General features: G+C 37.3%; 1 protein-coding gene across 26 annotated transcripts in view; it reads right to left on the bottom strand.

Annotated features, from left to right (window-relative positions):
* Positions 1-13,761, bottom strand: part of dmd (dystrophin) — a 260,429-nt gene that overhangs the window by 206,849 nt on the left and 39,819 nt on the right. For all 26 annotated transcript variants that reach the window (XM_053230044.1, XM_053230046.1, XM_026928750.3 and 23 more), the window contains 6 exons: positions 12,311-12,412; positions 11,960-12,067; positions 9,525-9,704; positions 9,191-9,357; positions 3,769-3,892; positions 3,523-3,610 (listed from right to left, as the gene is read on the bottom strand). In XM_053230044.1, coding sequence (XP_053086019.1) covers positions 3,523-3,610; positions 3,769-3,892; positions 9,191-9,357; positions 9,525-9,704; positions 11,960-12,067; positions 12,311-12,412 — 769 coding nt within the window. The remainder of the gene's footprint in view (positions 1-3,522; positions 3,611-3,768; positions 3,893-9,190; positions 9,358-9,524; positions 9,705-11,959; positions 12,068-12,310; positions 12,413-13,761) is intronic.

Genomic DNA, 13,761 nt, shown 5'->3' with positions numbered 1-13,761 from the left:
CAACCAGGAGCTTCTTGCAGTCAAGCTAGGTCTGGAAAAATGGCACCATTGGCTGGAGGGACCACCCCACCTTTTCACAATTCTCACTGACCACAAGAACCTGAAATACCTTAAATCGGCTAAAAAGCTAAACTCACATCAGGCATGCTGGGGCCTTGTTCTTTTTCAGAGAAGAGATACGTGCCCTTCCATCTCTGCAACAAACTGATCACATGGGCTCACACCTCCCCAGCCACCAGACACACTGGCACTCATTGTACTCACCAGCTCCTCAAGGGCAAGTACTGGTGGCCATGCATGCTCAGGGACATTCACCAGTTCATATCCTCCTGTTCTGTCTGTGCCCAAGCCAAAGTACCTTCACCTTGCCAGCCAGTAAACTCCTCCCTCTGCCCACACCACAAAAACCATGGTCACATCTAGTCAATGATTTCATAACAGATCTCCCGACATCTCAGAACAACACGATCATCATGGTGACCATTGACCATTTTTCAAAGTCCCTATGTCTTATTCCACTCCCCAGCCTGCCGTCCGCATTTGAGATGGCAGGTCTGACCTTTAAGCACGTGTTCAGGTACTCTGGCATTCCGGAGGACATATCGAGTGACTGGGGACCTCAGTTCACATTATGTGTATGGGGAGGTTTCATGGAGAAACTTGGAATCTCAGTGAGCCTCACGTCACCCACAGGCGAACGGCCAAGTGGAAAGAGCTAATCAAGAGATAGAACAGTTCTTGCGTTGTTTTGCAGGGTGCAGGAAACTCTCTCGTTGCTAAATGGGAGGGTTCAGGATCTGAGGAGAGGTGCTGGATACCAGTCCACAACATTCTTGACCTCACAATGTTCTGTTATGTCCAGGCCAGAATCGGCTTCCAGGTACACTACCCATAACACCAAGTGGCCTACAAACATGGTCGCTGCCAAAGACTCCATCTCCCATCACACACAGTCCCTCTCACCTGATTACTGATCAGCACACCCGAACTCTATTACAGTCATTATAACCTACAGTATATAAGGACTCTCGGTGCACTCACCTAACTGCAAAGTATACGCTCTGTGTTCCTTATCAGTCCTTACCAAGCTGTTCTTGCTTTTATAGTCTCTCAGGTTTTTGATCCTGTTCTGAGCACACCGCCTGACCATTTTTCAGCTTTGTCTCTGCCTAACATATTTGGATTGTTTGCCAGCTCCCTCAATAAAAGTACCTGCATTTGTATCTGTATCTGCCACCTGACACCCTGTGTGTGTGTGTGTGTGTATTTTTCTGCCATGATAATTCTTTTTTTTGCTGTGGATGTTACTTTTCTTTAAATAAACAAATATACTATGTCGGTAGTGTCTATAAGCAGACCAAGCTAATTGGAATTGGGGAAAAACTAATACATACATAGAATAACATATGATATTTTGAGCTCAAACATGCTGTTACTTCCATGTCTGCAAACTCCTATAATTCTCATCACATGAGATTACAAGCACCTATCCCCACTCATTTATCTGATCACTAATGACATCTGTCTGTTTGCAGTCACACTCCCTTTAAGTAATCTGAACTCTCAGTTTGGGAACTGCCCAGCATTATGTCTCCAGCATTGTGTCTTCAGCATTGTGCATTGGGATGATTCCAAGCCTTTGGTCTCTGCTTGTTTTGACCACAGCCTACTTCTCATTTACTGATTTAGTCTTGTCTAGTTTATCTGTACAGTATGTACAGTATCGATTAACTATTATCCTACCTCAGGTTTCTGAGTATTGTCTAGCCCTTTTTGTTTGTTTGCTAGGGTTAGGTTTTTTTTTAAAAAAACAAATCACTGGTTTCAAAATGATCAACATCCTCACAATTAATATTTTATGACACCTGTACTGGAGAGGCAGGTCTATAATGTCTAACAAGGGGAGACGCTTGTAGAGGCAACCATGTGGGATGAAATATGTACTTGGTTCCTAACAGAATTCACGATGCTTTGAATTTTCATAGCCCACCACCCACACAACAGCTCAAAAACATGAATGATGCACTACCATACAGCTGATATAAAAAAGGTCTTTTGTGAATGTAAAAAAATAAATTAACCAAGATAAATCATGTCAGATCTTTGTCTATGTATCTTTGTGATATAGCAACCAACATAATCCAATTGAAACACAAATAGAAAGGTTTTAGGGGGAAAAGAAGAAAAAGAAAAACTTGCAATAACCTTTTTATAATGGGGCATGTGACTATGCTCAGAATTAACCACATTCAAACTCAAACGTTCAAACGTAATTATCATATGCCTGTCATCAATGACATAATTCTGATTTACTCCAAATAAAGACCAGCTGTTTCTGTAGGATTTTCTTGACACCCTCTTGGTTTCATCTGACTGCTGAAACCATGATCTGCAAGGAGCTTACAAAGCATGTACTTCTCATTGTCAAAAGGTATTGATCAGGAGAGGGGTACAAAAGAATTTCCAAAACATTAAATGTACCCTGGAACACCATGAAGACCATCATAATGGTAGCAATGGTACCAATCATGCTATTGGGCTGCATCTCTTCAGCTGGGACTGGGGCTCTAGTCAAGATAGACGGAATCATGGATAGTCAACAAAGGAATGGCTTCAGAAGAAGGTCAAAATTTTGGAATGGCCCAGTCAGATCCCAGATTTAAATCCTACTGAAAACCTATGGAATGATTTGAAGAAAGCTGTGCACAGAAGACCCTATCAGAATTTGATAGATCTTGAGCATTTCTGCAAGGAAGAGCGGTATAAAATTGCCTAATCAAGATGTACTAAATTGGTAGACCCTTAACCAAAAAGACTGAGTGCTCTATTACGAACAAAGGGTGCTTTAACAAAGTACTAGTTAAGGGTTGTGCACACTTAAGCAACCAGGTTATTCTAAGGTTTTTTTTCCTTTTTTTTTTTGCCTCAAATAGTTCTATTTTTTCTTAAAATAGTTTCTATTTTATTGGTTGGAAAATATCTGACATATCTTGGTTTATCTTGGTTTTATTTTTTACATCACAAAAATCTGCACTTTTAACAGGGGTGTGTAGATCTTGTATATCCACTTTATTTTATAATGGCTATCAGGTGCTCTTCCTTGTATGCATTCTTATTTTGTTGCCAAATATGCTGATGGTGTGCATGACAATGATACAAAGCTGTAAACTGTGATGAACTTCTGAGGCTGAGAGATGCAATTCTGTAATAGAATTACAGAATTCTATACAGCATAATGAATATAACATTGCGGTAATTCTTCACAACTTTATAGCATTATTCACAAGCATGCAAACAAACCCATGCTCAGAAAATATACAGAAGACAACTCACCTAAATATAAATGAACACTGAATGCTCTGTGCTCATAAACAAGCTTTTACCTTAATTTAATAGTTTCATACTGGCCTATTTCCATATGTGAATCATAGAATCTCTAGGACACCAAATAATTAGAAAACTTCAAAATATTAATGTTAAAAATATTAAACCTAAAGAAAAGTCTTTAAAAAATGTGTTTACCACTTGTGAGCTGATCTACTAGAGCCTGAGCTGACCGCGTTGCTTCCTGTAGCTTTCTAAGCTTCTCTGGTTTTTCTTTATCAATTGCCTACAAGATAATTAAAAGACAAAAAAAATACATTGCTCAGTATAAAATGGTGTTTATAACGTACTTGAGTTTTGTAGAAAAAAAAAAAACAGTTTATCAAAACAGCTTTCATTTAACCATTCTTTCAGTAGCATCTGTATCATGCTGTCTGATCTCACCAAGACTTTCTCATAGAGGTCTGCAACACTGCCCTCTTTGCGTGAAACTGAGAATTCAGGACTCTGTAAGATGGCTTCTGAGCGGGTCATGAAACTGTGAATCTCAGTGAAATCCACATCAAACCTGAAAAGACAAATTTATGATCAGATGTGTAAAACAATGTTGCTGATTTTGTGTCTTGTATTTATTATTAGTGCTCACAGAACTAAGAAATGATCAATGTTACAGGGTATTTTAAGATGCTGCAATTTTAATTGGAGCACTTGTAGGAAGAAAATTAAAGTCAAGCGGCATTGCAATTGCAATCAATTACTTTCCTTCACAAAATCGAGTTTGCATAGTGCAGCACAGTGACATTTTGATTTCCTTTCTTCATTTTATTGGTGATTATAACTGCACAGGGTTTCACTGGAGCTATGCAGAATCAATACATCTTTTTAACACATGAAATATGAAAACCTAACTATGTGTATGGCTACACCCCATACATGCAAAGACTTGGATATGAGTGTGAGCATTTCTAAATTCCAGCTTATTATCTTAGTCAGTATGCAGGCAAAGGCTCGAAGAGTTAAAATACTGTTTTTTTCCTTAGTCTATCAAATTTTAAAAAAAAAATCCACAGGTTAGACTAACCTAATAGATGTAGCTAGAATTTCTATGTAGCCTATGTTTTGCAGTCCTTAATATTATTTAGCCTAAACATATCAAAATCATAAAAAAATCATAAAAATTCAAATCAAGTCAATTTTATTTATATAGCACATTAAAAACCACTTTCACTGACCAAAGTGCTAAAAATCTAAGGATATTTAGAATACCAGCTAAACATTTTATACAGAAGAATCTTTAAAACTAAGGATATTACGAAGCTTGAAGATAAAACAATACAGTTAAGATATAAATGGACATAACAGAAGAGGTAATGAAAAGACTGAAGAACAAAAGGTGGTAGATTAAAAGGATCAAAGGAAAAAATAATAAAAAAGACACGCCAATCGGCCTGACTCAAAAGCTAGAGTATTCTAGTGATTGTTTTTAGCCTGGATTTAAAAGCATCTAAGTGGGGGAGGTCTCGATGCTAAGACCTGATCATTTTTTCCTTTAAGCTGTGAATGAGGAACTGATAGGAGGGTTTGGTTAGGACCTAAGGTTTCTGGAAATGGCAGTGGAGAAGCTCAGAAGCTCAGAGATATAGGTAAGTGGGTGCCAGGCCACTGAGGGCTTTAAAAATAAAGAGCAGTGTTTTAAATTCTACTCTGTATTTTATCGGAAGCCAGTGACAAAATACCACAACTGGAGAGATATGATCTCTCTTCCTGGATCGAGTCATGAGGAGTTGTAGTCGGGATAAAACTGGTTGTAAGATTGTAAGATAGAGGAAGTTACAATAGTTTAAACAAAACATGATAAAAGCATGAATAATGATTTCCATGTCTCTAGCAGAAATGACAGTTTTTAGTTTAGAAATAGATTTGAGCTTGAAAAAACAGCTTTCACAAGTTTTTTTTTTTTTTTTTTTTTACTACAAGCTACACCCTAGTTTATAGGGACTGCAGCAGAACAATGGATCCCAGTACTCACGGTACAGGTACTATTGCATAAGTATGTGGCAAACCCCTGAAGGGCAAATCCACGGATACCAATACTAAAAGTGGTTGAGAAGAATTTCATGATCAGTAGTGTGAAAGGCTTCACTAAGGTCAAGGAGAACCAAAGGGACTCAATGCCCTGCATAAACTGATAAAAGGATATCATTTGTTACCTTCAACAGGGCAGATCTGGTATTATGAAGAGCTCTAAAACCTGATTAGAATTTTTCCAGAATACAGTTTTTGTTCAGAGGCAGTGAGTTGACTGAAACAACTTTTTCTTATGCCTTAGAAAGAAAAGGCAATTTAGATATGGTAGATATGCTGGTAGAAAGATTAGAGGGGTCCTGGTTGCATTGTTTGAGTAGAGGGGAAAATATTGCTTATTAAAGCAAACAGGTACTATTCCAGTATTAAGGAAGGTGTTAATGATGTTTACCAAATACGGGGCTTCATTTGTGAGATAATATCATCCGGATCATGGACAGAGAGTGGTTTGAACTGTAGCAATGTGGCAGGGGGAGAGGTAGTGGCAGAGCAATCACAGACAGGGTGGTGAATATGAGACCTTATGTTCTCAATCTTAGAAGTGAAGTTAGAATGGAACGGCATCAGCACTTCCAATGCCTGCACAATTGCCTACCACAAGTAGTTACATTAAGCCAGGCTTGAGTTGTGGCATTCTTGAAGTTCTTACGTTTTATAGGTGCAACAGAGTTTAAAAAGCTTGAGCATATAGTGTTGAATTCCTCAGGGTCCATTTGCAGGGAGGGAGTTTGGTTGAGTTGAGTGGAATTAAAGGCATCAGAAAAGAGACTGGCAGTGATAGTGATAGAGTTTATAAAACAGGAGAAAAAGTGAAGTAGGTAGAGTTTCAAGGAAAATAGGAAATCAGGTGTCAAATAGCACAGCATAGGCAGGTTGTGAGAAAGAACTAAGTGTGTGACCTACGTACTGAGTGGGACCTAACATTGACTGAGAGAGACTGATGTAGACAAACAGATGTAGGAAGTCAGGAAAAACCAAATGGTTAGAGGAGCAGCATGCGTGGATTGAAATCAATAACGAGACTACTGTCATGATGAGAAACAATGTCAGATAGAAAATCAGAAAATTCTTCAATAAAATCTTTGTTGGGTTTAGGGGGCATGTATACAAGAGGACATAAAACTGGTGCTATGAGAGCTGTGTTTGGCATAACTGGACTAAAAGACCTAGGTGAGCTGAAAACTGCAATCAGCAGGGTTAACTTCAACAAGGGGGGCATGATTTCTGTCACTAAGCCAGGTCTCTGTCAGAGAAAATCGAGACCATGAGACACAAAACAGTCATTTAAGATGAATTCAACCACAGATTGTCATGGATGGAGCTTTAGCCTAAAGTAGCTTGCAAACATAAGTAACTAATACTACAACACTTTATTAGAGGACAACCCAGACATTACTGAATGCTTTGAAGACAGTAAGTGACTCTTATTCTTCATAGATACAATGTAGTATTCCATAAAGGTTCTTTTTTTTCCTAAATAGTAAATTACACAACATGGATATATGCATTATTGGAGTTTCAGGAACCATTCCCTGGTGCTTTAATGTGCCAAACTTGAGAAGTATTTGATATAGACCATTAGGACATGTATTCATACACTTTGAAAAAAGTAAAAACTGTCTTTAAATTACAGATTATTGGGGTTTGATAAAAAATAAATTATAAGCATAATTAAATAATTACAAAGTTCTAAATAATAATTACATAGCTTGCTGTGGTACAACAAAAACAGAGTTTTTATTTAATATTTTTGATTGCATATTCACTCAATAAATCCATTATTTCTTATTTTAATTATGTTTTCATGTATACAACTTATTTATTTCATATTGGCACCCTCAGACCTTCATGCTTTTTAACTTCCATGTTTCATCATATAGAAGATAACAAAAATAATAATAACTTCTTTTGGGTTTTTTTTAATTCCCCTCTCCCCCACTTTTCTCCCTAATTTAGTTTTGGCCAATTCCCACCCACCAGTTAGGTCTCGCAAGAGGTACCAATCTGAGAGGGTGAAGGCTATCACGTTTAACTCCAAGACACGTGAACTTTGCTGCTCATGCTGCACAACACACTCTGAGGAAAGCGCTATCTACCCTGTTCTGCATGAGCTAACAGACACCCATGATTGGTTAGAGTCAGTGTGATTGATAGGGGAGACAGTATCCCTGCCCCTGCCAAAAACCAACAGTGTGTAATATGACGACATTGAAAATATTAGGCAAAAATTCAGTATTAAATTAGACTATATGCTAATTATATAAAAACAATATAACCACTACTAATAGTGTTTTATATACAATATAACCGCTAATTTCCTTTACCAATCTGTGTACTAGATCCCCTACCTACACATTTCCTCAAACAGATACTACCAGAAGCAATCAAACATCTATTAAAAAAAAACAATTCCTCTCTTTGCACTGGCTATGTACTTAAATCTCTTAAACTATCAAAGCCCTGTTAAAAAAAAATCTGACTGAGACCCTTGTTTAACTATAGGCTAATATCAATCCTTGTGTCAAAGATCTTAGAAAAGATTGTAGCTCAGCAGTTTGGCTCATACTTGCATACGTAGGTGTAACATTCATGAAATCTTTCAGTCAGGATTTAGGTCTCATCACGGTATGGAGATAGTGCTGGTTAAAGTCGTAAATGGACAGCCTAAAGTACAATGAGATTACTGTGGATGATACCACTTAGAAACCATGAAGATGGCTTAGGAATGCAATTGCTATGAACAGTTCTCAAGTCTTCATCATTGAACAGTTGAAAACTCCAACAAAATAGACTTGTTAAAAACAGACAAGTTAAAACTATAATGAATTCAGAAATAGCTCTGATGCTTATATTCATAAGTTTCTCATAAGCATAGGTTCCTGGTAACACAATTGCACTTTTTGACTATATCGTACACAATTACAGACAGGAAATTACAATTACACTATCCAGTGTCACCCAGATGAGGACTGGTTCCTTCTGTGCCTGGTTCCTCTCAAGGTTTCTTCCTCTTATTGTCTCAGGGAGTTTGTCCTTGCCACAGTTGCCTCTGGCTTACTCGTTAGGGATAAATATATACATTTAAAATTTATATCTGGAATTTATATATATATATATATATATATATATATATATATATATATATATATACAGGTTATATATGAGGTTGCTTTGGATGGTACCCACATGGATACCCTAAAGATGACTGGGGATGTTATCATTTGGACAGCCAAATCATTACACTTGCTAAAAACTATGCTCAAGTCTCATTCATTATACAGTGGATAACTTCACCTGGATATTATAGATGTAAGAATTAAACTCCACTGAAATCAAAAGATGACCCTGATGCTTATGTGAAAGATCTTTCCAACATAATTAACACCACTCTGCTTAACTCTACAGCACATAGTACTATAGTCCATATAGTCCATCTTCTAATGGCTACTTCCACCATGATAATGCACCACGTCACAAAGCAAAAGTCCTCTGAAACTGGTTTCATTTGCAGCATGAAAGTACATCTGAAATATGTGCCGGAATTGCATGATGCAATCATGTCAACATGGACCAGAATCTCAAAGGAATTCTTCCAACATCTTGTGGAATACGTGCTAAAAAGAGGCTGTTTTGAGAGCAAAGAGACGCCCTACCAGGTATTAGTATAGTGTTCCTAATAAAGTGCTCGGTTAGTGTATGACGATCCTGCATTCAGCACAAGACTTTACATTTATGGGGGGATGGGGATGGACTTGGCTTAAAAGCTGAAACAGAACCACACCTCTTGCGAAGCTCTGAGTCGACAACAATCTGACGCTTCTTTTGAGGTGGAGGTGTAGTCAGACCCTCTTTAGCATGCTTCACCACTTTTTTCTGATGCATGGTAATGCTGGTTTCCACAGTTGTTTGTGTACTTTCAGACGGGGATGCAGGAAGTGTGGTTGAAAGCTAGGAGAAATATAAGTCAAAGCAATTATTCAATGTGCTGTTCAATGCTAAGTGAGATGATACTGATATTTGATGCTGATATACAAATATATACAAAAAAGAGTAAAGATAGTACAATGAATTCAGGTGCATATTTCATAAACTGTAAAATAAGATAAAAACATCACCTTGGTGCTGGTGAGCTGAAGTGACTGTATTAGCTTGTCCCACCGCTGAGCGAACATTTCTAACTTTGATTCAAGTTTTGCTGATGCCTGCTTATTCCTAATGCTGGACAATAGATCTTGAACAAGGGAGCAAAGTTTGTCCATGGTCTGTCTTTTGAGCTCAATGTCTGCTTTCAGAATCTGTGTAATACAATGACTTTTCAAATTTATAAACATGTTTTATATCATTATTCAATTTATTGATATGTGTATAGTTGCTAGCTCTTACATTTTCACTTTAGCATTGTGTCAAACACACACACACACACACACACACACACTTCCCTCCAAAGGTATTGAAATGGCAACGCCAGTTATTTAGTTTTTTTGCTATACACTGTAGACATTTGAGTTTGAGATCAAAAGATGAATAGATCAGACAATAGATCACAATTTCAGCTTTTCTGATATTTAGATCTAGATGTGTTAAACAACTTAGAACATGGCACCTCTGGTGGCAGACCACCCAATGTTTAGGTATGCAAAAATACTGGAACAGATAGCCTTAATATTTGGTTGCATATCCCTTGCTTGCAATAACTGCATCAAGCCAGCGACCCACTGACATCACCAAACTGTTGCATTCTTCTTTTGTTATACTTTGCCAGACTTGAACTGCAGCTTCTTTCAGTTGTTTGTTTTAGGGGGTTTCTCCTTTCAGTCTCCACTTCAGGAGCTGGTTTGTATCATGTGGTATGGCCTCTTTGAACGGTGGATTGTGATACCTTTACCCCTGCCCTGTGGAGTGACTGCTGTTTTTTGAGTTTTTCTTCACAGCTCTCATAATTTTTCTGTCATCAACTGCTGTTGTTTTCCTTGGCTGACCTGTTCGATGCCTGGTTGTTAGTACACCAGTGGTTTCGTTCTTTTGCAGGACATTCCAAATTACTGTATTGGCTATGCCCAATACTTGTGCAATGGCTCTGATAGATTTTCCATCTTTTCCCCTGGCTTTTTTCTCCATGGACTGCTCTCTGGTCTTCATGTTGGTTTGTCCTTTTTAACAACAAATGTAGTCTTCTCAGGCAAAACCCAGGGCTCAAACCAAGAGTAGACATTCAGTTATTAATTGTTTAAACAGTCAATTTAACATGGCACCCCTGCGCAACAAGAAACAGCTGTCAGTCACATTTTCCAAAGTTTTGATCACTTGAAAAATGAGTGGGTTCAAACAAAAGGTGCCATGTCCTAAGTTTTGTAACAACAAGCTGTTTAAATTAATCATTACTCCTAATTCAGACTTTTTTTTTTTTTTTTTAAAGGGGGGTAAATACTTATCAATTTTTAGCAGTTTTTAGATTTAAAAAATAATTCTGGGGACATGTAAATAATCTGTTTAATTTTATTTAAAGCTAGGAGTTATATTTGATTTGAGTTTGCACTTTGACCCACATGTGCAGAATACTGTTAAAACATCTTTCTTTCATCTCAGAAACGTTGCAATACTGCGCTCTATGTTATCTTTCTCAGTGGCTGAAAAGCTGATTGACACTTTTGTCTTTTCTCTCAATGCATTCCTTGCTGGGGTCTCCAATAAATCTACAGTAAAAAGTCTACAATAAATAAACTGCAGTATGTGCAAAATTCAGCAGCTAGAATCCTGCCTAGGTCCAGGACAAGTCATCACATCACTCCTATTTCACAGTCCTTGTACTGGTTCCCTATAAGCTTTTGTGCTGATTTTAAAACCCTCATGCTTACATACAAGGTTTTGCACAGTTTGGCTCCCCAGTATTTGGCTGAGCTTTTAAACCATTACACCCCCAAATGTGATCTCTGCGCCTTTCAGACAGTATTTCAACTGTCCCTCAGACTTTTTTACGTATTATGGGTCAAAAAGTATTTTCTTCTTTTCTTTTCTTCTTTCTTCTTATCCACCAAAACTGTAGACGTCACTACCATCTGATTTTAAAGAAGCCCAGTCTTTTAGTGTATTTAAATCTTCTCTCAAAACGTATTACTTTAGGATAGCTTTTACTTGATGTATTTGTTTTTATTATTCAATTATTATTGTTACTATTATTGTTATTATTATTTTGATTTGTATTTTATTATTAACTGTTGTTGATGCACGCACTTCTGTTTCTATTTTCTTTTCCTATGTAAAGCTCCTTGAGAGGCATTTTTAAAGGCACTAATATAAATATTATTATTATTATTACTATTATTTCTGTGGAGTCACTTCAAAAGGAGCAGGAAAAAAGTGTTTTATTCTTATGTTGCAACACAGCAAAAAGAGAAATAATCCCTAGGTTCTGAATACTTGAGGCACTGTATATATGTACATATAATCAGATTTCATAATTGATTTACAAAAATTGTTGTAAAGCCATGTAAAAACATGCTCAGAATAATGAAGTATGATGAACTCAAGTAGAATGCATACAATAACTTACAGCAAGCTTTCTGAGATTGGCTGCCACTTCATTGTGATCAGTGGTACCACAGCTTTGGATAGAAAGATATAACTGCTCCTTCTGTGTTAGCCAGGACTCAAACATATGCTGAAAAATCATGGAGTGAATGATTTCAGTGCTTTATGAGAATTTTTGGTTAAAAGGTTATTTCAGTACATAGACACGTTAGTTCCGTTAGATTTGCTGACACCTCCTGCAACCTCAGTCCTTATTAACATTAACAATAACAATAATAATGAAATAATAATAAACAAACCAAATATACAATGTACAATTTGATGAAAATACTGTACTTCAGTTGAAACTACAGGCTTTTTTTCTCATGAGTACCTGTTCCTCAGTGAAATGCTGCCAACTCCTCAGGATCTTCTGAAGGAGGATCCACCGGTCCTCTGTCCATTTACAGATGGCTGCCCATCGCTCTCCAAGGTTCTGTGTGATGAACATATAGGAAATATATTAGTTTTGTTCATTAAAAATAAGGGTATGAACCCAAAGCAGATGTTGTTTGCTGCATTTCCATGGTGGAGGGATTCTATGAAGTTCTATACTCGACATTCTGGTCAGATGTATATGACAGTAAATTACATGTTTTCTGAGAGTGGTGTGAAGGTGCACCAGCTAATTTAAGCTCTGCATAACTGAGGACTGTATGGGGGCATGGCTAGAAAGAAACCATTACTGAAGAAGAAGAGCCATATTAAAGCACAAGATTGACCCAGTGAAGATGTGTTTTTTTTTTTTGGTGTGATGAGACCAAGACTGAGATATTGTATTTGGGTAAGTTTCAAAGTGCTTTGTGTGGCACAACCTAATGCAGGCATAGTCTACTTTAATCTCTACTGTGAAATATGGTGATGGCAGCATCATTCTCTGGAGATGCTTTTCATCCTCAGAAACTGGGCATCTTGTCAAAATTGAAGAGAGAATGGATGGTATACTAGAATACTATACTATACTATACTAATGCTTGAGAGAAACTTCACCTTTCAGCAGAACAAAAGTCCCAAATGCAAGGCCAGTGCAACACATGAGTATTGCAGAAACAGAAAGGTGAATGTTCTACAACGGTCAAGTCAAAGTGCAGATCTGAATCCCATTGAGAATCTGTGGCACCGTTTGAAAATTGCAGTCAACAAAAAAAAATCCAAACAACCTGAAGAACCTGGAGTAAATCTGCCAGGAGGAATGGGTGAAAATCACTCCCAAACAGTGTGTAAAGCTGGTAGGAACATACTCCAACAAACTTAAAGCTGTTATTGCAGCAAAAGGTTGTTCTACCAAGTACTAGTCTGAAGTACTTTTTTCTTCAGTTTTTCAGTGTAAGTTTTTATTTTCATACAGTCAGGTCCATAAGTATATGGACAGTGACACAATTTTTCATAATTTTGCCTCTGTACACCACCACAATGGATTTGAAATGAAGAAGTCAATATGTGATTGAAGTGTAGACTTGCAGCTTTAATTCAAGGGGTTTAACAATAATATTGCATTAACCGTTTAGGAATTACAGTCATTTTCTTTCACAGACTCCCTCAATTTTCACAGGCTCAAAAGTAATTGGAAAAAAATAACAATCATAAATATTAGGATTATTTTTAATACTTGGATGCAAATTTGACTGCCAATGTCAATGACTGCCTGAAATCTGGAACTCATGGACATCACCAAATGTTGAGTTTCCTCCTTCCTGCTTTGCCAGGCCTTTACTGCAGCCACCTTCAGTTGTTCAGTTTAGTTGTTTGTGTCTTCAGTAAGTGAAAAGCATGCTTAATTGGGTT

The sequence above is a fragment of the Pangasianodon hypophthalmus genome, chromosome 26, assembly GCF_027358585.1.
Source record: "Pangasianodon hypophthalmus isolate fPanHyp1 chromosome 26, fPanHyp1.pri, whole genome shotgun sequence".
Taxonomy (NCBI): Eukaryota; Metazoa; Chordata; class Actinopteri; order Siluriformes; family Pangasiidae; genus Pangasianodon; species Pangasianodon hypophthalmus.
This window is presented reverse-complemented; position numbering and strand designations above follow the sequence as displayed.